This window comes from Lithobates pipiens, unplaced genomic scaffold (assembly GCF_037356315.1).
Source record: "Lithobates pipiens isolate NorthernLeopardFrog02 unplaced genomic scaffold, aLitPip1_a1.2 Scaffold_16, whole genome shotgun sequence".
Classification (NCBI taxonomy): Eukaryota; Metazoa; Chordata; class Amphibia; order Anura; family Ranidae; genus Lithobates; species Lithobates pipiens.
In genome coordinates this window covers 2,198,906-2,225,949 of record NW_027507748.1, presented here as the reverse complement: position 1 = coordinate 2,225,949, position 27,044 = coordinate 2,198,906, and the positions used below count along the sequence as shown (strand labels likewise).

The 27,044-nt window shown below is 53.2% G+C and overlaps 1 protein-coding gene across 1 annotated transcript in view; it reads right to left on the bottom strand.

Annotated features, from left to right (window-relative positions):
• Positions 1-2,280: 2,280 nt before the first annotated feature.
• TRAPPC10 (trafficking protein particle complex subunit 10) overlaps positions 2,281-27,044 on the bottom strand; it is a 58,343-nt gene continuing 33,579 nt past the window's right edge. Inside the window, exons 13-22 of the mRNA XM_077479469.1 lie at positions 24,691-25,202; positions 24,298-24,439; positions 23,834-23,992; positions 23,415-23,620; positions 23,243-23,343; positions 22,400-22,517; positions 20,979-21,149; positions 8,351-8,528; positions 5,381-5,572; positions 2,281-3,912 (exon numbers count right to left, since the gene is read on the bottom strand). Coding sequence (XP_077335595.1) covers positions 3,674-3,912; positions 5,381-5,572; positions 8,351-8,528; positions 20,979-21,149; positions 22,400-22,517; positions 23,243-23,343; positions 23,415-23,620; positions 23,834-23,992; positions 24,298-24,439; positions 24,691-25,202 — 2,018 coding nt within the window. The 3' untranslated portion in view covers positions 2,281-3,673. The remainder of the gene's footprint in view (positions 3,913-5,380; positions 5,573-8,350; positions 8,529-20,978; positions 21,150-22,399; positions 22,518-23,242; positions 23,344-23,414; positions 23,621-23,833; positions 23,993-24,297; positions 24,440-24,690; positions 25,203-27,044) is intronic.

Sequence of the window (27,044 nt, the reverse complement as noted above, 5' to 3'; positions counted from 1 at the left end):
CCTAACGTCCTCTGCAATCCATGGGCGCCTCCTAACGTCCTCTACAATCCCTGGGCGCCTCCTAACGTCCTCTGCAATCCATAGCGCGCCTCCTAACATCTTCTGCAATCCATGGGCGCCTCCTAACGTCCTCTGCAATCCATGGGTGTCTCCTAACGTCCTCTGCAATCCATAGCGCGCCTCCTACCGTCCTCTGCAATCCATAGCGCGCCTCCTAACATCTTCTGCAATCCATGGGCGCCTCCTAACGTCCTCTACAATCCATTGGCGCCTCCTAACGTCCTCTGCAATCCATAGCGCGCCTCCTAACGTCCTCTGCAATCCATAGCGCGCCTCCTAACGTCCTCTGCAATCCATGGGTGCCTCCTAACGTCCTCTGCAATCCATGGGCGCCGCCTAACGTCCTCTGCAATCCATGGGCGCCGCCTAACGTCCTCTGCAATCCATGGGCGCCTCTTATTGTTCTCTGCAAACCCTGGGTGCCTCCTAATTTCCGGGAGCCTCCTAACCCCCTCTGCAATCCATGGGCGCCTCCTAACGTCCTCTGCAATCCATGGGCGCCTCCTAACATCCTCTGCAATCCATGGGCGCCTCCTAACGTCCTCTGCAATCCATGGACGCCTCCTACCTTTTACAAATCATGGGAGCCTCCTAACCCCCTTTGCAATCCATGGGCGCCTCCTAATGCCCTCTACAATCCATGGGTAAATACTGCTTCCCTCTAAAATCCATTGGTGCTTGGAGATTGTTAAAGTACCATCGTTTGTTGCCACTCCATGAACACGGGCAATTTTAAAGTGTGACATGTTGGGTATCGATTTACTCCACGTAACATCATCTTTCACATTATATTAAAAAGAAAATTGGGCTAACTTAAATTTTTTTTTGCTTTTTTTTTTAAATTCACTAAAGTGTATTTTTTTTTAAAGAATTGCGTTTCAAAGACCACTGCGCAAATACCATGTGACATAAAATATTTCAATGACCGCCATTTTATTCTATAGGGTCCCTGCTAAAAAAAAAAAAAAAGATATATATATATATATATATATATATATTTAAAAAAAAATATATATAAATATATATATATTTGGGGGGTAATAAGTCATTTTGTAGCCAGAGATACCGATTTAAACTTGTAAACAAAGTTCCAGAAAGAGCCGGGGGGTCTTCATGTGATTAGTAGGGGCTCCGAAATGAAAAGCTCAGTGAGGTCCCATTCACTTGTGTGACTTGTCCTAGGACTTGGGACTGCAAAGTCACATGACAAGTCTCTCTCCCCCGCCCCCTCAAACGTGATTTTCAATGAGTACCGCCCATATCTTTGTGACTTCATAGTAGTCCTTGTACTACTTTGGTCCGACTTTCAGGTTGCACAAGTGTGAATGGGGCTTAAAAGAAGCATTTCATCAATTAGAGCAAAGATCTCCAAACGACGGCCCTCCAGCTGTTGCAGAACTACACGTCCCATGAGGCATTGAGAAAAAAAAAAAAAATACGTGACATTCACAGACAAGACTGGGCGTGATGGGACAAAACGCTGGATAGCCGCACACTGGAAAACAAAAAAAAGACTTGAAATCCCATCTTTAATTGAAGCGACGTGGGTCACATCAAAACAAAATAAAAAAAATCCACAGCAAAAGAATAACAGGGTACAGAAATAACGGACGCGTTTCGCACCGTAATCAGTGCTTACTCTGGGATTTTTCTTGATCTGGGAGCTATGAGTAAGCACTGATTACGGTGCGAAACGCGTCAGATATTTCTGTACCCTGTTATTCTTTTGCTGTGGATTTTTTTTGATGTGAGCCACGTTATTTTAATTAAAGATGGGATTTCAAGTCTTTCTCCAGTGTGCGGCTATCCAGAGTTTTGTCCTGCTTGTTTGGGGTGTGTGTGTGTGTGTGTGTGTGTGTGTGTGTGTGTGTGTGTGTGTGTGTGTGTGTGTAATGGTCAGCACCCGGGGCTCATCAATAGGAGACAGAGCTTCAGTCCTCGAGGATTACTTTGGAGCGGTGGTTCATCCTTTCTATGGGCATGATGGGAATTGTAGTTCCTGAACAACTGGAGGGCCGTAGTTTGTACACCCCTGGATTAGAGTAAAGCTGTAGAACGCTCGGCTCCTGGACATCCGATCCGGTGACCTCCAGCGGATAGAAGCCTTTCAGAGACACCAATGTCTGGAGACTTCGATAGGTCACCATACAGGAAGTGCGCACACAGAGACCCTTCCCCCCAGGAAACATGCGGTGCACAGACAGTAAAGACACAAAGCACGGTGGTAAAACACAATTTATTATTTCGGGGTACTCGGAATACTAGCGTCCACGTTCTCTTCAAGGTACAGTATACCAAAAAATAAATAGTGCTGTTACCTTAAAACCCCATCGTATGGCAGCGAGCGGCGCCCGGCCCGCTGAGAACCTGTCCCCTCCCCCCCTCCCATCGGTCTGATTTATAGAGGAGACCGGTAGAAGAGCTCGCCGTCCTCGTATAACCGCGGCACCATCTCTGGGAAGGACCCGAAGACTGGAGAACTGCACTCGTATAGCAGCAAGGAAACCTCCGGAGAGGTGAGCAGAGTAGTGTGTACAGCGCCCCCCGGGGGACCGATCCAACCAATCAGATACCATCTGCATAGAACCCGCAAGAATAGGAGACCACGCATGGAGCAGATGCCTCCGCCATTTTTAAAAATCATTTTTTAAAGGGACAACTCCATCGACACCCACCCCCCATGGCTCCTTACCTCTGTAAAAGGATCACATCCCACTGAGACCTCAGACTTGTGTGGGGCCATCCTGGGACACGGCTCTACTACAGAGCTAAAGAAAATGGGGGGGGACTTAGAGGAGTTGTCCTTCATAGAGAACCTATTTGTAGCCCATCCCCCCCCACTGCTTCTTATGTCTGTTATAACCCTGGTCTACTTCCTGTGTACAGTCGCCTTTCAGAGCTTACACATGTTAATGGCCTCCCCCCCTCCCCCAAACAAAGTGCTGAGGCCAGGTGATTGGCTGAAACCCTGGGAAGGAGTGGAGGACATCACATGGGCTCCCCCATATTTAGAAGTTCTGAGTATCTCCAATGATGAATATCAGCGGGTCGGGGGCGGAGCTTTCAATGCGCCCCCTGATTGGTTGAAATGACAGATTCTCTTTAAACCCAGAAGGTGCGGAGAAGGAGATGGACCAGGCCACTGACCAGACCTGGCTTCAGTCCAAGGCTTAGGTGTCTGACCAATCACAGACCTCAGAACTGTCACTCAGGAAAGGTGCGGGGCAAGTTCCTGAGATGCAGACGACACAGACCGTGGCGAAGTACAATCTGACATATGATGTGCGGTCCAGTATGACCCCCGATGGAGTATTGTGCTCTGGTGGTAGCGGTCAGCAGAGAGCATTGCCCAGCCCCCTCTCTGCTCAGCGTGGTTCCTCTCTCAGAACCGGGGCCATCACCAGAGGGAAGGGACCCAGCAGATAAGAACATGCAAGAGATGGACCTCCGCAGAGTACAGCGGCCAGAGAGGCGGGGATTGTCAATGTCTGGCGGAATATTGCACTATAGGAATCATGTCCGACCTCAGTCCAGACCCCCCCCCCCACACCCAATATATACATAATACAGGTTTGGCTCCTCCCACCCCCTTCCGCTACAGCCGGGCGCTGTGTCATGTGACATTGACCTCCAGCACATGGTCGTCCATACTGGGAATAACCAGGATCTGCTGCCCCATGCTGCTGTTGCTGATCTGCCCGGCGTGGAACGGTTGTAGCCGAGGCATGAGAAGTCCTTTCTGTTCTGATGAGGGGCCTAGGGGCCCCGGAGAGAGAGAGCTGCTGGGAGCCCGGCCACTAGGGGCCTCGCAGGGGTCTTCCACCGACACCGAGTCATTCTCCATCCAGCTATCTGCAGAAACACAAGATCAGAAGACAAATCACCAACCGGGCTCTTCTCCATCATGGAGGAAGAAAACCAAACCGGTCCAATGTGAAGACAGCAGAAAGACAAGAAATATCCGAAATCAATTAAGTACCCCAGATCAATCAATGAAATACCCCAAATCAAGAAAAATCCCAAATCAAGAAAAATCCCAAATCAAGAAAAATCCCAAATCAAGAAAAATCCCAAATCAAGAAAAATCCCAAATCAAGAAAAATCCCAAATCAAGAAAAATCCCAAATCAAGAAAAATCCCAAATCAAGAAATACCCCAAATCAAGAAATACCCCAGATCAAGAAATACCCCAGATCAAGAAATACCCCAGATCAAGAAATACCCCAGATCAAGAAATACCCCAGATCAAGAAATACCCCAGATCAAGAAATACCCCAAATCAAGAAATACCCCAAATCAAGAAATACCCCAAATCAAGAAATACCCCAGATCAAGAAATACCCCAGATCAAGAAATACCCCAGATCAAGAAATACCCCAGATCAATCAAGAAATATCCCAAATCAATAAAAATGACAGATCAATAAATCCCGCCACGCTTAGTAAACAGCCCCAATCACATCTCCCCGCTCAATAAAAGCTCAGAAACCTCCAAGTGTCACCAACCAGCTGAGGTTGGACAACCAGAAGGTAAGTTTCTTTAGGTTCTCTAAGAAGTCCACCATATGGAATGGAATGCCCCACCCCCAACACACACAAAGCTCCGCCTCCTGCATACTATCCTCAGCTCCATCAGATATCGGCCAGCCCCACCCACCATTAGACGCCATGTAGATATCTGCTGGCACTGGTCACCATCAGACACAAGGTGTAGATATTTGCCAGTCGCTCGGCCTATAGAATGTGCCGGTCCTTTCCGCCATTAGATGGCGTGCAGATATCGGCCCGCACCTCCAGCCTCAGCCGAGCATCTGCCGGTGTTCTGCCATATCGGGTCCGCCGTCTAGAAGTGTCCGCCCCGTACTGTGCAGGCGCAGCGCTTGTGCAGCACGGAGATTCGGAAAATCTCCGAAGATGAACGGCGCCTGCGCACTGATTCGAGGTGCGAGCCCCACCATCCACGTGGACATCGGGCTGCACATATTAGAGGGCCCCTCGCCACGCTTCGGGCTCCGCCTCGCTTGGCTCTTTTTATTCCTACTCTATGTCCACTTGGATGGTGGGGAGAGAACCTGGACTCATCTTCGGATATTTTCGGAATCTGCTGGTCATGTGTACTGCGCATGTGCACTACACGGGGGACACTATGCGACGGGGGACACTATGCGACGGGGGACACTATGTGACGGGGGACACCGGCAATATTTGTTCTCCACACAGGCCTCAATCCAACACCAGAACCATCAAGCTGGATTGTCTTCTCACCTCTCAGCGGTTGGCATAAGGAATGTATTGGTTGTGTGAGCGCAGGCGGTACTCACCGGAGTCCAGTTGCAGGGAGTGCGCGTGATGCGGAAGGTATCGGAAAAGCTGTACATCGGGGTACGGTAAGTGTCCAGCAAACAGGGGCATAACCTCCATCCGCACGGTGTGGCAGGCTCCTCGTCTGACCGGCATCATCACCACACCAGAACTCCGCCCACATACCGCCCAGTTACTTCCTCCATCCACCACTGAAAACAAAGTGTAAGCCATCAGTCACAGCCGTCTGTCCCCGCCCCCGAGATCACACAGCCATCCGTCCCCGCCCCCGAGATCACACAGCCATCCGTCCCCGCCCCCCGAGATCACACAGCCATCCGTCCCCGCCCCCGAGATCTCACAGCCATCCGTCCCCGCCCCCGAGATCTCACAGCCATCCGTCCCCGCCCCCGAGATCTCACAGCCATCCGTCCCCGCCCCCGAGATCTCACAGCCATCCGTCCCCGCCCCCGAGATCTCACAGCCATCCGTCCCCGCCCCCGAGATCTCACAGCCATCCGTCCCCGCCCCCGAGATCTCACAGCCATCCGTCCCCGCCCCCGAGATCTCACAGCCATCCGTCCCCGCCCCCGAGATCTCACAGCCATCCGTCCCCGCCCCCGAGATCTCACAGCCATCCGTCCCCGCCCCCGAGATCTCACAGCCATCCGTCCCCGCCCCCGAGATCACACAGCCATCCGTCCCCGCCCCCGAGATCACACAGCCATCCGTCCCCGCCCCCCGAGATCACACAGCCATCCGTCCCCGCCCCCGAGATCTCACAGCCATCCGTCCCCGCCCCCGAGATCTCACAGCCATCCGTCCCCGCCCCCGAGATCTCACAGCCATCCGTCCCCGCCCCCGAGATCTCACAGCCATCCGTCCCCGCCCCCGAGATCTCACAGCCATCCGTCCCCGCCCCCGAGATCTCACAGCCATCCGTCCCCGCCCCCGAGATCTCACAGCCATCCGTCCCCGCCCCCGAGATCTCACAGCCATCCGTCCCCGCCCCCGAGATCTCACAGCCATCCGTCCCCGCCCCCGAGATCTCACAGCCATCCGTCCCCGCCCCCGAGATCTCACAGCCATCCGTCCCCGCCCCCGAGATCTCACAGCCATCCGTCCCCTCCCCCGAGATCTCACAGCCATCCGTCCCCTCCCCCGAGATCTCACAGCCATCCGTCCCCTCCCCCGAGATCTCACAGCCATCCGTCCCCTCCCCCGAGATCTCACAGCCATCCGTCCCCGCCCCCGAGATCTCACAGCCATCCGTCCCCGCCCCCGAGATCTCACAGCCATCCGTCCCCGCCCCCGAGATCTCACAGCCATCCGTCCCCGCCCCCGAGATCTCACAGCCATCCGTCCCCGCCCCCGAGATCTCACAGCCATCCGTCCCCTCCCCCGAGATCTCACAGCCATCCGTCCCCTCCCCCGAGATCTCACAGCCATCCGTCCCCTCCCCCGAGATCTCACAGCCATCCGTCCCCGCCCCCGAGATCTCACAGCCATCCGTCCCCGCCCCCGAGATCTCACAGCCATCCGTCCCCGCCCCCGAGATCTCACAGCCATCCGTCCCCGCCCCCGAGATCTCACAGCCATCCGTCCCCGCCCCCGAGATCTCACAGCCATCCGTCCCCACCCACAAGATCTCACAGCCGTCTGTCCCCGCCCCCAAAATCCCACCACAGTCTGTCCCAACCCCGAGATCTCACATCAATCCGTCCCCGCCCCCGAGATCTCACAGCCATCTGTCCCCACCCCAGAGACTCCACAGCTGTCTGTCCCCACCTCCATATGCCCCCTCCCCCAAGACCCCCCATTCATCTGTCTCCCCCCCCCCCCCCCCCGAGACCCCACGGCCGTCTGTCCCCCCCCCGAAACCCCACGGCCGTCTGTCTCCCCCCCCCCGAAACCCCACGGCCGTCTGTCCCCTCCCCCCCGAAACCCCACGGCCGTCTGTCCCCTCCCCCTCGAGACCGTCTGTCCCCTCCCCCTCGAGACCCCACGGCCGTCTGTCCCCTCCCCCCCCCCCCGAGACCCCACGGCCGTCTGTCCACGCCCCCCAGCCACCTGTCCACGCCCCCAGCCGCCTGTCCACGCCCCCCAAGACCCCACGGCCGTCTGTCCATGCCCCCCCCCCCCCCCCGATACCCCATGGCCGTCTGTCCACACCCCTCGAGACCCCCACGGCCATCTGTCCACACCCCCCCCCCCCGAGACCCCACGGCCATCTGTCCACACCCCCCCCCCCGAGACCCCACGGCCATCTGTCCACACCCCCCCCCCCCCCCGAGACCCCACGGCCATCTGTCCACACCCCCCCCCCCCCGAGACCCCACGGCCATCTGTCCACACCCCCCCCCCCCCCCCCGAGACCCCACGGCCATCTGTCCACACACCCCCCCCCCCCCCGAGACCCCACGGCCATCTGTTCACGCCCCCCGAGACCCCCACGGACGTCTGTCCCCTCCCCCTCGAGACCCCACGGCCGTCTGTCCCCTCCCCCCCCCGGGACCCCACGACCGTCTGTCCCCTCCCCGAGACCCCACGGCCATCTGTCCACGCCCCCCCGGCCGTCTGTCCACGCCCCCCAGCCGCCTGTCCACGCCCCCCCCCCCCCGAGACCCCACGGCCACCTGTCCACACCCCCCCCCCCCCCGAGACCCCACGGCCACCTGTCCACACCCCCCCCCCCCCCCGAGACCCCACGGCCATCTGCCCACGCCCCCCGAGACCCCACGGCCATCTGCCCACGCCCCCCGAGACCCCACGGCCATCTGCCCACGCCCCCCGAGACCCCACGGCCATCTGCCCACGCCCCCCGAGACCCCACGGCCATCTGCCCACGCCCCCCGAGACCCCACGGCCATCTGCCCACGCCCCCCGAGATCCCACAGCCATCTGTCCAAGATCCCACAGCCATCTGTCCACGCCCCCAAGATCCCCCAGACATTTTTCCCCGCCCCCAAGCTCCAGGTAGATCGTCTTACCCTGGTAGAAGAGCTGAGTGCTGCTGTATCCCTCACATTCTGTCAGAGTCTCCTCCTTGTCACCCTCCAGATGGTCACAGAGACGAGTGATGCAAACTTCCAGCGAGCAAAGGGAACCCATCTTACAAAGGTCAGAATCTGCAGCCGGAGAGATTTCAGCACGCACCGTGTACAGCGTCTGGAAAGGAGGACATTGCGGTTATACCTGTCCATTAGGCAGAGAGGTCATGGGGGGAGGAGCACTCAATCATACAGCAGATGTAGAATTATGAAGACTGGGATTTTTGTACTTCTAAACCATTTCTCTGTGTTCATTGAGGGAAACAAACTCAGAGACTGTCGGGTTATACTGCTGCCTACAAGAGAATTTGGACACTGGCCAACAATTGTATTAGTGTAACCCTCACCAATCCAAGCACGCCATTCCCTCACCAATCCAAGCACGCCCAATCCCTCACCAATCCAAGCACGCCCAATCCCTCACCAATCCAACCACGCCCAATCCCTCACCAATCCAACCACGCCCAATCCCTCACCAATCCAACCACGCCCAATCCCTCACCAATCCAAGCACTCCCATTCCCTCCCCAATCCAAGCACGCCCATTCCCTCACCAATCCAAGCACGCCCATTCCCTCACCAATCCAAGCACGCCCATTCCCTCACCAATCCAACCACGCCCAACCCCTCACCAATCCAACCACGCCCAACCCCTCACCAATCCAACCACGCCCAATCCCTCACCAATCCAACCACGCCCAATCCCTCACCAATCCAACCACGCCCAATCCCTCACCAATCCAACCACGCCCAATCCCTCACCAATCCAAGCACGCCAATTCCCTCACCAATCCAAGCACGCCCAATCCCTCACCAATCCAAGCACGCCCAATCCCTCACCAATCCAAGCATGCCCAATCCCCTCACCAATTCAAACACGCCCAATCCCTCACCAATCCAAGCACGCCCAATCCCTCACCAATCCAAGCACGCCCAATCCCTCACCAATCCAAGCACGCCCAATCCCTCACCAATCCAAGCACGCCAATTCCCTCACCAATCCAAGCACGCCCAATCCCTCACCAATCCAAGCACGCCCAATCCCTCACCAATCCAAGCACGCCCAATCCCTCACCAATCCAAGCACGCCCAATCCCTCACCAATCCAAGCACGCCCAATCCCTCACCAATCCAAGCACGCCCAATCCCTCACCAATCCAAACACGCCAATTCCCTCACCAATCCAAGCACGCCAATTCCCTCACCAATCCAAGCACGCCAATTCCCACGCCATTCCCTCACCAATCCAAGCACGCCATTCCCTCGCCAATCCAAGCACGCCATTCCCTCGCCAATCCAAGCACGCCATTCCCTCGCCAATCCAAGCACGCCATTCCCTCGCCAATCCAAGCACGCCATTCCCTCGCCAATCCAAGCACGCCATTCCCTCGACAATCCAAGCACGCCATTCCCTCGACAATCCAAGCACGCCAATCCCTCACCAACCAAGCACGCCAATCCCTCACCGATCCAAGCATGCCACAGTTTTGTGGAAAAGTAGTATCAAAAGCATGATTACAGACACATAGGGGTGGGACTCGAGTCCCTTGATGGACTACAAGATATAGATTTTACATTGGTCACAAAAACAGGATTTTTTGTACTCGCCGTAAAATCCTTTTCTCTGTAATTCACTGACCGACACAGCTCCTCTCTGTAACAAAATGGGTTGTCAGCCCTATCACTGGAGATTACTAGGCAAAGTTGTAATACAATTCTTCAGAACTTTTAGTTTCGCCCAGGGGGCGGTCCCTAGACTACAACCCCCCACAGCCTGCCCTAGCAGACTCAGTAGGTCAACAAGCAGCATAATGTAAAGATAAAAAAGGAGGGGCGGTGCTTGTCGGTCGGTGAATTACAGAGAAAAGGATTTTACGGTGAGTACAAAAAATCCTATTTTCTCTTATATTCACCGACCGACACAGCTCCTCTCTGTAACTAAATGGGACGTCCCCAAGCAGCGCCAAACGAGGGGTGGGAAAAAACAGCATAAAAACTTCATCCACCATGGCAAGTGGGAACTAGTGAAACTAAACCCACAAAAAAAAAAAAAAAAAAAAAAAAACAGCAGTGTGAGAAAAAAACAACACCACCACATAACCGGGTATCCTTAACAGGAGTGACCCCCAAGACCGCAACCAATTGTGGAAGTAATGCAACAGTGCATTAACATAACAGTACTGCGTTTTTACTGAAAAAACAGGAAAAAATAAAAAATTAAATTTGCATATTTAATTGCAACTACACGGCCACCTGCAAAACTTTGCGGCCAAAACAGGTATCCGCCGATGCACCGACGTCTACCTTGTAGAACTAGGTAAACGTATGGACAGCCGACCAGGTCGCCGCCTTACACACCCGAGCGTCAGACGCCACTGAAACCACCTTCGGAAGAAAAGATGGTTGTGGACGCAACACCACCTTATCCCCGTGGATGACCAGATAAGGCGACTTGCAGGCCGCAAATTCCGAAAACCCTCCTGGTCGATGTGATGGCCACCAGAAAGACCACTTTCTGGGAAAGAGTCAACAGGGGAATCTCCCTAATATTTTCAAAAGGCAGTTTTTGAAGCGCCAACAATACCAGGTTCAAATCCTATGGGGGCAACGGTGGGCGCACCGAAGGGACTATATGTCGTACCCCCTGAACGAAGGTACCCACTAAGCGGTGCGATGCCAGGGGTCGTTAAAAAAAAAAAAAAAAAAAAAAAAAGCCAGCCAAGGCTGAGATTTGCCCCTTGATGGTGCTCAATGCCAATCTCTGGTCTACTCCTCGCTGGAGAAACAGCAGGATCCTCGCTATGGAAAAGGAACGCGGATGCCAACCTTTCTCCTCTCACATGGAGATGTAGGCCTTCCAGGTACGATGGTATATCTTCTGAGAAGAAGATTTCCGTGCCCTCAACATAGTCCCACAGACCCCGGTTCTTCAACACCTGGCTCTCAATAGCCATGCCGTTAAAGCCAGCGATGGTAAAGCAGGATGAAAAATTGGACTTTGAGATAGGAGGTCCTCCCGCAACGGCAGTCACCAGGGAGTGTCTGCCACCAGATGCACCAGATCTGTGTACCAGGGACGCTGAGGCCAATCTGGGGCAACCAGGATTACTGGGATCCCCTCGGCTTCCACACTGTGAAGCAGACGTGGCAACAATTTCAGTGGAGGAAAGGCGTAGATCAGCTGGTACTGATCCCACGGAGCCACCAGCACGTCTGCCCACGGATCTCTTGTCCTGGACACAAATTTTTGCACCTTTCCGATTGAGACGAGAGGCCAGTAGATCCACATCTGGTGTGCCCCACTTCAGGCACAGCCGCCTGAATATCTCCGGATGCAATGCCCATTCTCCTGGGTCCAGCATCTGTCGACTCAGATAGTCCGCCTGCCAGTTCTCCCCTCCCGGGATGTAAATGGCCGACAGGGCCGGTACGTGTCGCTCTGCCCACCGAAGTATGTGAGCAACCTCCAGAGCAGCGGCTGAGCTTCGTTCCACCTTGGTGATTTATGTACGCCACAGCCGTGGCGTTGTCAGACTGTATCCTGGTCGGGACGCCCTTGAAGACACGTCGACCACGTGTGGAGGCACAGCCTGATCGCTCTCAAATCGAGCAGATTGATCGGCAACTTGGATTCTTCCGTCGACCAGAGGCCCCGAGCTGACTGAATCCCCATCACTCCACCCCAGCCAGACAGACTGGCGTCCGTAGTGATCACCGTTCATTTCAGAGGAAGGAACAATTTTCCGGACTGAATCACCGGGGACCTCAACCACCAGATCAGTGGGTCTCTGACTGACTGGCTCACCTGGATCTGCCGATACAGGGACAACTGAGACTTGTCCCATGTTAACAAGATCTCCTTCTGCAGGACTCTGGTGTGGAACTGGGCATAAGGCACTGCCTCGAAGGACGATACCATGAGTCCAAGCACTTGCATGCAAAACCGGAGCAATGACCACTTGCGGTTCATCAGCAGTTTTACCACGGACCTAAGAGTCTGCAATTTGTCTGAGGGGAGAAAAACTCTCGCTTCCCTGGAGTCCACCAGTAAACCTAGGTACTCCAGACGCTGGGTCGGCACAATCACTGACTTTTTTAGGTTCAACAGCCACCCAAATTCTTGCAGGGTCTGCATGGTGATCGCCACATCCTCCTCTAATTCTGAGGCGGAAGCAGCTCTCAGGAGGAGATCGTCTAGGTAACCCACGTTCGCGATCCCACGTTGTCTCAGCAACGCCAATACTGGAGCCAGTACCTTGGTAGAGACTCGGGGGGCTGATGCCAGACCAAAAGGAAGAGCCACAAATTGGTAATGGGCTTCCCCGACTGCAAAAAGCAGAAACTTTTGATGCCAAAGTCATATGGGTATGTGCAGGTAGGCATCCTGAATGTCCAAGGAAGCCAGGGAGCCCCCTTGATGGATTGCAGCGACTACTGAGCGAACCGATTCCATTCTGAACCTCTGCACTTTTACAAAGTGATTGAGGGCTTTCAAGTCTAAGATCGGACGTACCCCTTCCTTCTTGGGAACCACAAACAGATTTGAGTAGAATCCCTGAAGCGTTCTGATTCCGGAACTGGTACAATCACCCCGCGATTCAGCAAGTCCCTTACCACCCCCAACAGGGCCTCCAGGCGAACCGGGTATACGTTTATGCTGGAGGGGAAGAATCTGTTTGGTGGCCGAGAGAGAAACTATCTTGTAGCCTGTGGAAATCAGATCGCAGACCCATTGGTCGGATAACCGGGAGGTCCATCGGGCTGCAAACTCCCGAAGGCGACCCCCCACCCGATATGTGAGTGGGGGCAAACCTTCATGCGGTAGCACTTTTATTCGCAGGCTTGCGGTTCCAGGGACATTTTTGACCGTCCGTTGGCATTCTGTTGGGCTGGGGACGTTTTGTCGAAGCATCGGGCAGACGAAAAAGCCGATTGTGAGCGCAAAAAGAGTGCCCTTGCCTGCGGCGTGGCTCCTTAGCCTTCCTGGCCTGTGAGAGTAGAGTACTCTTACCACCAGTGGCATTTTTAATAATGTCATCCAACGAAACTCCAAAGAGCCATTCACCAAAGGAAAGGAAGACCAGTTTTTTTTTGGATGCCTGGCCAGCAGACCAGCATTTTAGCCAAATCAGGCACCTCAGCACCACAGCTAACACTGAAGCCCTGGATAACAGGGGGAGAGTATCCAGGGCCGCGTCACAGACGTACTTAAGGCCTTGAACTAGTTGGTCTGCTAGTTCCACGCAGACAGGAGAAGCCTGTTGCTCTCCCAATTCGCGGTGCAAACGTTTTGCCCACTCAGTCAGGGTCTGCGACACCAGTGCGGATGCCAGTACAGGTCGCACGGCTGACCCCCACAACCATAAACAAGAAACGAGCCACTGCCTCAGCCTTCCTGTCCATGGGATCCTTGAATGCAGGAGTCCCCTCAACCGGGATCGTGGTTACTTTATTTAACCTGGATACTGGGGGAGTCCAGGACCGGAGGAGCCGACCATTGCTTGAGAAGACTTTCCTCAAAGGGGTAACGGCACCGCTATGTATTTGGGGACCGCAAGGGTCCGTTGCGGGCGACCCCATTCCCTGTAGATGAACTTGTCAAAATAAATCAGATACGGGAACACCTTAGGTGAACGTGCTGGCTTGCGGGACCCAAAAGGGACCAATACCTTTTTAACACCTTTCTTCCTACATACCGCCTCTATCTTGGCAACAATCAAATTGAGGACCGCCGTAAGGGTGTCCCGGTTGCAATTGCCTGGATTTCGGGGGAAAAAAAACACCAGTTTCTGAAGCCATGCTGACCCTACCCTGTCTGCCACCCGAAGGGGACTTAGGACAGTGACAGTCCCACCCTCCTGCTGCCGCTGACTGAGGGGTTCTAACCCGCTGGACTCACCGCCCTGAGCAGTTCTGCGCTGTATTACAGCAGTGCCTGCAGCTCCCCAGCGCTCCCAGAGGCAGAGGTACCAAAGCTGTGTCAGCGGCAGGCCGACAGCACAATCGGTGGCCGATCGGTGAGCGATCTGAAACACGTGTCCGGATTCACAGGAAAAACTTCCCAGCGCTCTGTGATGACCAAACAGGAAGCTGAAGGCACAGGGGCTGCTGCTAGAGCACAAAAAACACGGTTCGGCTACAAGAAAATTGCCACCAGTGTTCTAATAGAGAATCACCAGGAAAATGGCCGCTTGAAGCCAGAAGCATGTCTGACACTTGCCCACACTTAAAATGGCCGCCGGCCAGCGCCATGAGAGGCATAGAGAGAACATGTGGCAGCACAGCGCCGCACTAACACAGGGGCAGACCTCACAGGCATCCATCGGGACTAAGCTGCAGGACCCAGGCACCCCAGTACAGCTAAACCCCCAGGTAAGAGCCTAGGGCACACGCACACACCGCTCAGTCTCACAGCCCCCCCATGTGGGGGGGGGGGGGGGGGGGGGGAGGAGGGGAGTTGGGGACAGAGGAGAGAAGAGAGGGGGTGAGGGGGGGCCCCGGAATCGACCTCCCAGGGAATGCCCAGCCGCTCCACCCTGCCGAGACAGGGAGAGCTGTACTTACCAGTCCTGAAGAGCTGGGGGACATTCCATGGTAGTCAACTACTGTTCAGTACAGGGAAGACTATTGGCCCCGGCATACTGTGACGCAGACATCAGTAGCCCGGTCATATTTATGCCCCGGAGCAAAAAAGCTCACCGACCACCTCTGGAGCCGAGTTATGTCTTGGCCTGCCGAGCCGTAGCTGCGACCTGCACACGCTCGATGGCCGGACTGGGGAGACTACAAGGATAAGTGAACCAGCCTGTCACCCAGCCGGCTGTTGATAGAAGATCTCCGGATCATTTATCTCACGCAAAAAGCCAAGCTTCTGCATCAAAAAAACACGGACCTATGGGCCCAGAGGGTTCCTAGGTCTTATCTCCTTCACTAGGCAAAATAAAACGAAGTCTGCTGGGGCAGCTGTAGGGGTTGTAGACTAGAAGTTCTGAAGTGTTGTATAACAACTTTGCCTAGTAATCTCCAGTGATAGGGCTGACAAGCCATTTTGTTACAGAGAGGAGCTGTGTCGGTCGGTGAATATAAAGAGAAAATCCCATTTTCTTTATCGCTCATCGAAGGAAACAGGAATTCAGAGACTGCTGGGACATTGAAAAGCAGCCCAAAACCAGGGGTGAGCAAAGTAACTAAACACCAACAGGCCCAAAAAGAGAAAAATGGACAACCTGCAGCTCAATTTGCCACCTAGTTCCACATTATGGGTACCATCAAATATAACAAAGTGGGAACCAGTCTATAGGGAAGCAACAGCTGCAATGTAGACACACAAAGCAATCTCCTTCCTTATCAACTGGAGCTGGACAGAGATGTGAGAACGATGTTCTGTTTAAGATGAAAAAGCCCAAACTGCCTTAGGTAAGAAAGACGTTCTGGGTCCCAAATTGTGTAAACAAACCAGAGAGAGCTTTTTACAGGATAAGACCACAAGCTTAAGCACTGACCTGGCGCCACGAGGAACGCAACCTTCTCAGTAAGAGTGCAATATCCCTGGTAGGTTCCCAAAGGCAGTTTTTGCGGGCAGAGGAAACCAAACTGGGATCTAGAGCTGCAAATAACTATTCATTTGTCTGTCGACTAAACTAACGATTAGTCAACGACTATCCGATTATTTTTTATTTATTTTTTTAAATGAATCTTGTGGGTTTTTTTGATTAGCTAATTAATCCTTTGGACCTTACAAAATATAATAAGAAAAAATATAATATGATAAGTACATAAAAAAAAAAAAAAAAAAAAGTAAGAAGAGAATATAACTAGTACATACATATATACATACACTATATATATATATTATTATATTATTATTATTTATATATATATATATATACATATACACATACATATACGTATACACACACACACACACACACACACGTATGTACTTATATTCTTACCTTTTTTTATGTACTTATTTTTTGTAAAGTTAAGATAAAAGAATATAAAAAAAATAATTTAAATATATATATATATATATATATATATATATATATATATATATATATATATATATATATATATATATATATTATATTATATATATATTATAATATATATATATATATATATATATATATATTATAATATATATATATATATTATAATATATATATATATTATAATATATATATATATATATATATTATATATATATATATATATATATATATATATATATATATATATATATATATATATATATTTTTATATTCTTTTATCTTGACTTTATATTTTCTGTTCAGAATTTCATGAATGTTTATAATTTATTTTTTGCAATGCTCTCTTTTTAAGGGGGAGGGTGTGTGGGGACAGTGTCGGTATGGTTTTGTTATTATTTTTTTTATTATTTATTGCAATTTTTTATCAGCCCTGTTGGGGGGGCTATGGTGAGATATCGGGGGTCTTAGCAGAGCTCTGACATCTCCCATTTGAGACAGGGAAAGGGACTGGGGACAGAGATTCTCCGGTCCCTTTCTCTGCAGCACTGATAATGAATGGAGAGGAGACAGCGGCTTCTCTCCATTCATTAACTGAGACATGGTAATCACAGGAGGTTACGTTTCAGTTATGTGAATGGACAGTCGGTGGTCAATGACTCTGTCCATTCTGAAAACGAAGGAGCCGGGTTTACCGACTCCTACCTCTGTATCTCAGGATGGAGAGCGGAGGGGGACACAGAAGAGAGGGGGGCGGCGGCGGCACGGAGGGGGAGAAGAGAGAGGGGGGCGGTGGCACGGAAGGGGGAGAAGAGAGAGGGGGCGGCGGTACGGAAGGGGGAGAAGAGAGGGGGGGGCGGCAGCACCGCGGGGGAGAAGAGAGGGGGCGGCAGCATGGAGGGGGACAGATTCACGGAGGGGGAGAAGAGAGGGGGGCGGCGGCATGGAGGAGAGCGGGAGATACTGAGCACTGTGACGGGATGTATCTCGTGGAGAAATTCTTGCCTTGCACCATGTGAAGTACGTCTTTCATGTGTGATGATGGACCTTGTGGGGGGAGTAGACCTCCTAGATCTGAGCATCTGGGATCAGCCATTCGGAGATACTTCTGTCTTTTAAAATTTGAGATTGAACAGCCATGGCATTAAAGCCAGCAACCAAGAAGCTGAATGGCAAGTGCTCTCTACACAAGAACTGGACTTTGGAAGAGCCACAGTCCACCAGAAGCCTGATCAGATCCGAGTACCAGATACGTCTGGGCAAGTCCAGAGCTAAGAGGGTCATCAGAATGCCCTTCACCTCGATCCTTTGAAGCAGACGAGGAAAGGTATAAATGAGGGAAGTTCTGATCCCACAGAGCCACAAGAGATTCCACTGATACCACTAGAGGATTCCTGTACCTGCAGGCAAGCCTGTCCAATTTGCTGTTGAACCTGTAGGCCAGGAATTCCACATGCAGCATGTCCCTCTGGTGACACAAACTCTTGTAGGCCTCCAGGTGTAGGGACCAATCTATGGAGTCCAAGCACTGCCAGCTGAGGAAGGCTGCCAAATGTCCACGCCTGGACTGTAGACAGCATAAAAGGCTACGTTTTTACCAGAACAGGATCTGTATTACCTCTCTCACTGCGACCCGACTTTCAAACAAACTCCGCAATCAAATATGCTATTTTGGTGTAATTTAGGCCATAAAATCCTGCAGGACTGCAATGAAATCCTCTCAGGATGGACCGGAGGAGGCAGCTGCACCCAATGGAGTAAAGGAAGACTCCAAGCGTGGCATAAACTCTAGCAGGCTGTCATTGTCAGGCATCTCAGGGGGTACACTGGGGACAGCACCCTGTACAGCACGACTGTCCACATGTGTCTAGAGCTAGGCATGGTGCACCCCAAGACGGAATGCAACTTAGATCACGATGCAAGGCTAGGCCTCAAATACTCTCAAACTCAGCTGCTAGATAGCAAGATTAGGATCAGACAGCCGTAGGTGACCAGGTCACCACAGGCAGGCAGCAGAGATGAACTAAGGAAAGTTTCACATCAATTGCAAACAGCAGCAGCAGGAAGGTGGAGGGGAAGGAAGCAAGTGCACATATTACATCCGGTGTCAGTCCCTCGGGGGTTAACCTCTTCTTCATGAACCAAATATAAGGGAGAATTTCAAAATGGCGCTCTGCAATTGTGAGGTAGCTCCCAAAGCTTGGTCTGCATGACCTACTCAAAAAGTGAGTCTGCAGAGACAGGGTCACACTTGGGGTTAGGCCATGGTACATGGCCACAGTACACTACAGTCTGGAGCGCTCCACAATGCACAGCCCAGAGCTGTACAATGTCAAAGTACGGCACTCCAAAGTAAAGCTGAGGAAAGACCAATCCAAACAGCTGCCCATAGAGACCAGCTCCAGCATGGATGTAGTGAGGAATCTTTATTGAAGAAAAACATTGAAGAAACTATTCTGAAAAGATCTGTTGAAGTTTCTACAAACTGACACAAGGACACGGGCACAAGGACACGGGCACAAGGACACGGGCACAAGGACACAGGCACAAGGACACGGGCGCCATGGATGGACACAATGACACCATGGATGGACACCAGGGCACCATGGATGGACACAAGGACACGGGCACCATGGATGGACACAAGGACACGGGCACCATGGATGGACACAAGGACACGGGCACCATGGATGGACACAAGGACACGGGCACCATGGATGGACACAAGGACACGGGCACCATGGATGGACACAAGGACACGGGCACCATGGATGGACACAAGGACACGGGCACCATGGATGGACACAAGGACACGGGCACCATGGATGGACACAAGGACACGGGCACCATGGATGGACACAAGGACACGGGCACCATGGATGGACACAAGGACAGGGGCACCATGGATGGACACAAGGACACGGGCACCATGGATGGACACAAGGACAGGGGCACCATGGATGGACACAAGGACAGGGGCACCATGGATGGACACAAGGACAGGGGCACCATGGATGGACACAAGGACAGGGGCACCATGGATGGACACAAGGACAGGGGCACCATGGATGGACACAAGGACAGGGGCACCATGGATGGACACAAGGACAGGGGCACCATGGATGGACACAAGGACAGGGGCACCATGGATGGACACAAGGACAGGGGCACCATGGATGGACACAAGGACAGGGGCACCATGGATGGACACAAGGACAGGGGCACCATGGATGGACACAAGGACAGGGGCACCATGGATGGACACAAGGACAGGGGCACCATGGATGGACACAAGGACAGGGGCACCATGGATGGACACAAGGACAGGGGCACCATGGATGGACACAAGGACAGGGGCACCATGGATGGACACAAGGACAGGGGCACCATGGATGGACACAAGGACAGGGGCACCATGGATGGACACAAGGACAGGGGCACCATGGATGGACACAAGGACAGGGGCACCATGGATGGACACAAGGACAGGGGCACCATGGATGGACACAAGGACACGGGCACCATGGATGGACACAAGGACACGGGCACCATGGATGGACACAAGGACACGGGCACCATGGATGGACACAAGGACACGGGCACCATGGATGGACACAAGGACACGGGCACCATGGATGGACACAAGGACACGGGCACCATGGATGGACACAAGGACACGGGCACCATGGATGGACACAAGGACAGGGGCACCATGGATGGACACAAGGACAGGGGCACCATGGATGGACACAAGGACAGGGGCACCTTTCAAGACTGACAGATACTTAGTAGAATTTCATATTAACCAATATTTTATGTTATTCATATTATTATTATATAGTAGTGGTCTTATCAATATTATTCAAAATGTAAAGCAACAATTCTTCTTCTTTAATAATGTATACTACGTTTTCCATAGATTTAGAAAGATTTCATTTTAAATGTTGAACTTTATAGATAGCCTCTGCTTCTTTCTCATACTTTTTATAAGATAGTTCACTGGGTGAAAGTTCATTAGAATATATTGAAGTTATATAGAATTGTCTGAGACAGATAAGAAAACAGGTGGATAAAATAATGAGGTGGAATACGGGAAAGTTAAGTACAGAACATGAAGTTTAACAGGGTCAAACAAAGGTCTGTTTGTGCCCTCATTAAAACTGTTAAAATCCATACATATCGTGAGACATACAACACATCATAAATCTGTCACCCTTGAATTGAAGTCAAATCTTATGAAGATGAGGATGATAACACAGCTGGGTGCCAGACGGGCTCTACACGGGTGTCTTTAATTGGACAACAGCAATTATATATATATCCCTTTAATGAACATATAGGAATTCTGGGAATAATTAAGTTTATCTGGTTATAGAACTTTCACTTTGGTTAGGGAATAAGAACACCTATATCTAATATGCTTGCATAAGAAACTGTATAATTAAACCTGTAATGTTATCAGCTGTTAATAAACCTTGTTCGATACTTTACTGCTCTACTTCATATAAGCAGACCACACAATAATCTGCAGACCCCGGATAAAGGACAAACATGGCTGTATGAAGCCGACTCACATAAAAGTGCTCCAAGTGGAAGAGGTAGGGGAAGGGCTGGAGATCTGCACAGCTCTGGGGAAGAGGCAGGGGGTAGAAGCTGACTGAGAAGCTGCAAGGTAGAACCAGCGGCAGGTCCTTGTTCCACGTCACCTCCCACACGTAGAAGAGACATTGCTGACTCTGGATGTCCTGCATAAAAACACAAGATATGACAAAAAGTGAGAGCAGGCTGATGACCTTACAGGGGAGATGACTGGAGACCAGAAGATCAAGGGAATCTCCCCACGGGTGAAGTGGTGGAAGCATTTTATGGGGGAGTGGTGGTAATGGCTCTTGAGGAAAGTGAAGGTGACGGGAAGTCAGGGAGGTTATGTGAGACCTCTCTGGGTTAGAGGAGGTGATGTGAACAGGGCCGTCTTTAAGGCAGGGCAAAAGGGGCAGCTGCCCTGGGCCCTGTCATTGTTGTGAGGCCCAAAGCAGCTGCCTCATACTTGCCAACTATCCCAGTTTACATTCCCTTGTCCCTTGAGGTTTTAGTCCTGTGCTGCTCTACTAATGCTGCCCAGCTCTGCCCTATTGTTGTGTACAGGTGACTCACCTGCAGACCTGTGTTTACATGTAAATACTGGCATTCATATGTAAATAGCAGTGACATGCATATGCAAATAGCAGAGGCCAACTGCACTGATATGTAAATAAAGGCAGCATTCATAAGTATATCATGCCCCCCTGCACTTAGGAGAAGATGTGCTGTAACCTATAGCAACCAGTGAGCAGTATTACTCTACAGCAATCTCTAGCAGCCAATCAACAAGCAGAAATGTGCTGTAGCATCTAGCAACTAATCAGTGAGCCTTAAGGAGTGCTGTAACCTCTAGCAACCAGTCAGTAAGCAGTAATGATATGCTGTAACCTCTGGCAACGAATCGCAATCGCTGCCTGATCTGATACAGTAAACTGATTTTAAGTCTAGCTGCTATTTATTGTATGTCTCAGAGAAGGTGGAGAGCGAAATTGCATGGGGGGAGGGGGGCCCTAAGAAATCTTTTGCCCAGGGTCCAATCAATATTAAAGACGGCCCTGGATGTGAGTTTGAGGGAATGAAGTTAATGGAAGGCTAGGGGAACCTTTTAGAGTGAGAGAAAGTGACAGGAGACTGGTAGACCACTGTAGGGGAGAAATGGTGGAATGCTGGTAAACCACCCCGGAGGAGAAGAGGTGATGGAAGGCTGGTGGACCACTCCAGGGCATGGGAGGAGATAAGGGGTTGGTAGACCACTCCAGGGGAAAGGAGGTGACAGAAGGCTTGTAGGCCACTCCATGGATGAGGATGTGACAGGAGGCTGATAGACAACTCCAGGGGAGAGGAAGTAATTGAAGAAAAGGCGACACAAACATCTAAAAGGACACATAAAGGGGGGCCACAGTGCCATTATTACCTGGCTGTCTTGAGAGTGGAGGGGGAGGAACTGCAGATCCCAGGAAGAGGTGAGGCAACTATTCGATAATTGGAAGTTGAAGTCACAAATGTTCTCCACACGAATCTGGATAAATTTTCTGAAGGAACGGAGAGAGAGATCACAACACAGTAGATCCAAAAACATAATAGGGAGCAGCGTAAGGGACTTAGAATGGGGAGTCCAGTAGTAGGAACAGCTCACAAAGCGGGATAGATTGGACATGGAGGGCAGTGAGGCACAGAGGGGCAGGCAGCGGGGGTAGAGGCTGGGGGACAGCGGGGGTAGAGGCTGGGGGACCGCGGGGCTAGAGGCTGGGGGACCGCGGGGCTAGAGGCTGGGGGACCGCGGGGCTAGAGGCTGGGGGACCGCGGGGCTAGAGGCTGGGGGACCGCGGGGCTAGAGGCTGGGGGACCGCGGGGCTAGAGGCTGGGGGACCGCGGGGCTAGAGGCTGGGGGACCGCGGGGCTAGAGGCTGGGGGACCGCGGGGCTAGAGGCTGGGGGACCGCGGGGCTAGAGGCTGGGGGACCGCGGGGCTAGAGGCTGGGGGACCGCGGGGCTAGAGGCTGGGGGACCGCGGGGCTAGAGGCTGGGGGACCGCGGGGCTAGAGGCTGGGGGACCGCGGGGCTAGAGGCTGGAGGACCGCGGGGCTAGAGGCTGGAGGACCGCGGGGCTAGAGGCTGGAGGACAGCGGGGCTAGAGGCTGGAGGACAGCGGGGCTAGAGGCTGGAGGACAGCGGAGCTAGAGGCTGGAGGACAGCGGAGCTAGAGGCTGACCTCCCCCAGGAGGTGGGACACACCCTCACACTCCTGCACCGCTCACCTTGTTCCGGAGGACAGTAAGGCGTGCTGGGCTCTCAGCGGGAGGTGAAAGGTCAGACTGATGATGGTGGAATAGATGGACCACGGACAGTCCACAGACACCTTTGGAAAATAAAGAAGTGTCAGTGCCATTGAGGACTCCCGAGAGTTACGTGTAAGACGTTGTCACTCACCCGCTGCTCCGTAACGTTCCCCTGGGAGTCCTGCGCATCCTTTCCCCTACGCGGAACTTCGCCATTCAACAGACGTCCCGCTTCTGGTAACAGACACACCACGTCCAGCTCAAACTCCATGAGATGATAAGGGGGGGCTGGAGGGAGAGCGATGCTGGTCACTTTGTCCGATCGATGGATGGTCAGAGGACTTAATGACACATCACCTGGAAAGACAAAAGACAGACTGAGAGGTGAACAGGACTGTTCAGGATGATTACCCAATGTAATGGCAGATGGAGAGACACGCCCACCATGACCCGGAGAACCAAATCTGGAACAAGCGCTTCACTCCCATTGATCTATAAGATCACAGAAGGAAGGTCAGCAGTGGTACAGGCCACGCCCCCTGGGGGCCCCAACAGGACCGATATACTCACCATGACTGTTCTGGTAGATGGAGGCCTTGGTGTCCGGTGCCGGAATAATGGGCATCATATCGGCATTACTAAGCTGCAGGGTGTCCCCCTCCTTCACCCGATAATGTCCAGTTGTCACCGTAAACTTTAACTTTTGAGGAACCCCGGCCAGGAGGAAATCTACAGGGAGGAAAAGAGCAGTCAGTGAAAAATCCAGACACATGTATCTGTATGAGCAGACGGGTCACGTATGAACTGTGTGTGGGGGAGGGGACTATAGATTAGTACGAGGGGATAAGCAAGTAACAGAGGGACCTACCTCTGTCCGATATGTTATGATGAGGCAGATGCCATCTTTGTGGCAGAAGCGTGGGGGGAGTAAAATTTTCCAGACCGTGATGGAGGGGGGATGAAGGTGAAGATTCATTCTGCACCAACATTAATCATGGAAGATGGCGCAGCACTGGTGTACAAGGCTCACTTACCGCTCAATGGCTCCACCTTCAGTTGGGGCTCCTGAGAGTAGACGTCATATTGCACTATGGGGTAGACGTGCGGCAGGAGCAGCTGCACATTGCCAAACGACGCCGCCAGCTGGCGTAATGTGTAGGTGCCGGCCTCCTGCGCCTGGAGAGACAAGATTACAGTCAGCCCCCTCCCACATCCTGTGCCAGAGGAGCTTACACTCCAATGTCCCCTCCCCCACAGTCACACACTATTGTTATACATTTATATAGCTCTGACATATACCGCAGTGCTGTACAGGGATGACTGAGCCAATCACATCAGTCTCTGTAAGACCTGCCGATCCTCTTGGTTTCCTATCACACTGATTGGCCAGCCATGTCATGTGATCAGCATACAGTAGTCTACATTACCTGGGCTTGGAAGGTCAGGTGATTGACCCCGGGCTGCAGGGTGACCCGGCTACACTTGACAGTGTGTGCCCCATCGTCCAGGTTTAGGGTGGAGTGTCTGTCCATGGGGGAGGATGTGCTGGAGTCCTGCGCCCGCAGCAACATGTGCACATTTTTGCAGATGACCCCCGTGCTCACCAGCCCCCCCTCTGACGGGCTTTTTTCATGCATTTCTGCCAGTTCTAGTGCCGGCGGAGGGCCCGGAATTCCCAGTGCGCCTTCCGTCTGAAAGCGGACAGTGCCTCCGGCGGGCTTGTGGCGGGTCAGCCATTCTGCCGTTTTTCGGTAACTGTTCTTATCCAAACTATAATGAAGGTGTCCTGAGAGGTGATCCAGGTGGAAGGGTTCAGGCATCAGGCTGAGAAGGGTTAACTCCATACAAAGAGACCCGCCCACGTGAATCACCGCGTTGGGGGGATCAAACCGCAGCGATGTCAGCCGAGCAAACGAGCCAAACGGGAGGTTAAAGTGACCTGGAGAGGAGAGAAGAGCGTTAACATGGTGGACCAGGCACAATGTGACCAATGAAATGCATAGAGGTTTTGTGCACATCCTATTCTGGGCGGAGCCAACACACATTTTTTGTCAAATATGAACGATACCAAACTTTAATAAGCTAACATTTGCTCAAGCCTCCATCTTGGATCTGCTTTGCCTGCTGTAAAAAGAGCTCAATAGCTCAAGCTGCAAAATTAAATGCAGAAATGAGTCAGATAAGCAGCGACTCCTCAAACCCTCACCCCCCAAGCCACAACGCATCAAACCCTGCGACTCCATAACCCCTCGCCCCCCAAGCAGCGACTCCTCAAACCCTCGCCCCCAAGCAGCGACTCCATAACCCCTCGCCTCCAAGCAGCGACTCCATAACCCCTCGCCTCCAAGCAGCGATTCCATAACCCCTCGCCTCCCAAGCAGCGACTCCATAACCCCTCGCCTCCCAAGCAGCGACTCCATAACCCCTCGCCTCCCAAGCAGCGACTCCATAACCCCTCGCCCCCCAAGCAGCGACTCCATAACCCCTCGCCCCCCAAGCAGCGACTCCATAACCCCTCGCCCCCCAAGCAGCGACTCCTCAAACCCTCGCCCCCCAAGCAGCGACTCCTCAAACCCTCGCCCCCCAAGCAGCGACTCCATAACCCCTCGCCCCCCAAGCAGCGACTCCATAACCCCTCGCCCCCCAAGCAGCGACTCCATAACCCCTCGCCCCCCAAGCAGCGACTCCTCAAACCCTCGCCCCCCAAGCAGCGACTCCATAACCCTCGCCCCCCAAGCAGCGACTCCATAACCCTCGCCCCCCAAGCAGCGACTCCATAACCCTCGCCCCCCAAGCAGCGACTCCATAACCCTCGCCCCCCAAGCAGCGACTCCATAACCCTCGCCCCCCAAGCAGCGACTCCATAACCCTCGCCCCCCAAGCAGCGACTCCATAACCCTCGCCCCCCAAGCAGCGACTCCATAACCCTCGCCCCCCAAGCAGCGACTCCATAACCCTCGCCCCCCAAGCAGCGACTCCATAACCCTCGCCCCCCAAGCAGCGACTCCATAACCCTCGCCCCCCAAGCAGCGACTCCATAACCCTCGCCCCCCAAGCAGCGACTCCATAACCCTCGTCCCCCAAGCAGCGACTCCATAACCCTCGTCCCCCAAGCAGCGACTCCATAACCCTCGTCCCCCAAGCAGCGACTCCATAACCCTCGTCCCCCAAGCAGCGACTCCATAACCCTCGTCCCCCAAGCAGCGACTCCATAACCCTCGTCCCCCAAGCAGCGACTCCATAACCCTCGTCCCCCAAGCAGCGACTCCATAACCCTCGTCCCCCAAGCAGCGACTCCATAACCCTCGTCCCCCAAGCAGCGACTCCATAACCCTCGTCCCCCAAGCAGCGACTCCATAACCCTCGTCCCCCAAGCAGCGACTCCTCAAACCCTGCGAATCCTCAAACCCCCGTCCCCCAAGCAGCGACTCCTCAAACCCTCGTCCCCCAAGCAGCGACTCCTCAAACCCTCGCCCCCCAAGCAGCGACTCCTCAAACCCTCGCCCCCCAAGCAGCGACTCCTCAAACCCTCGCCCCCCAAGCAGCGACTCCTCAAACCCTCGCCCCCCAAGCAGCGACTCCTCAAACCCTCGCCCCCCAAGCAGCGACTCCTCAAACCCTCGCCCCCCAAGCAGCGACTCCTCAAACCCTCGCCCCCCAAGCAGCGACTCCTCAAACCCTCGCCCCCCAAGCAGCGACTCCTCAAACCCTCGCCCCCCAAGCAGCGACTCCTCAAACCCTCGCCCCCCAAGCAGCGACTCCTCAAACCCTCGCCCCCCAA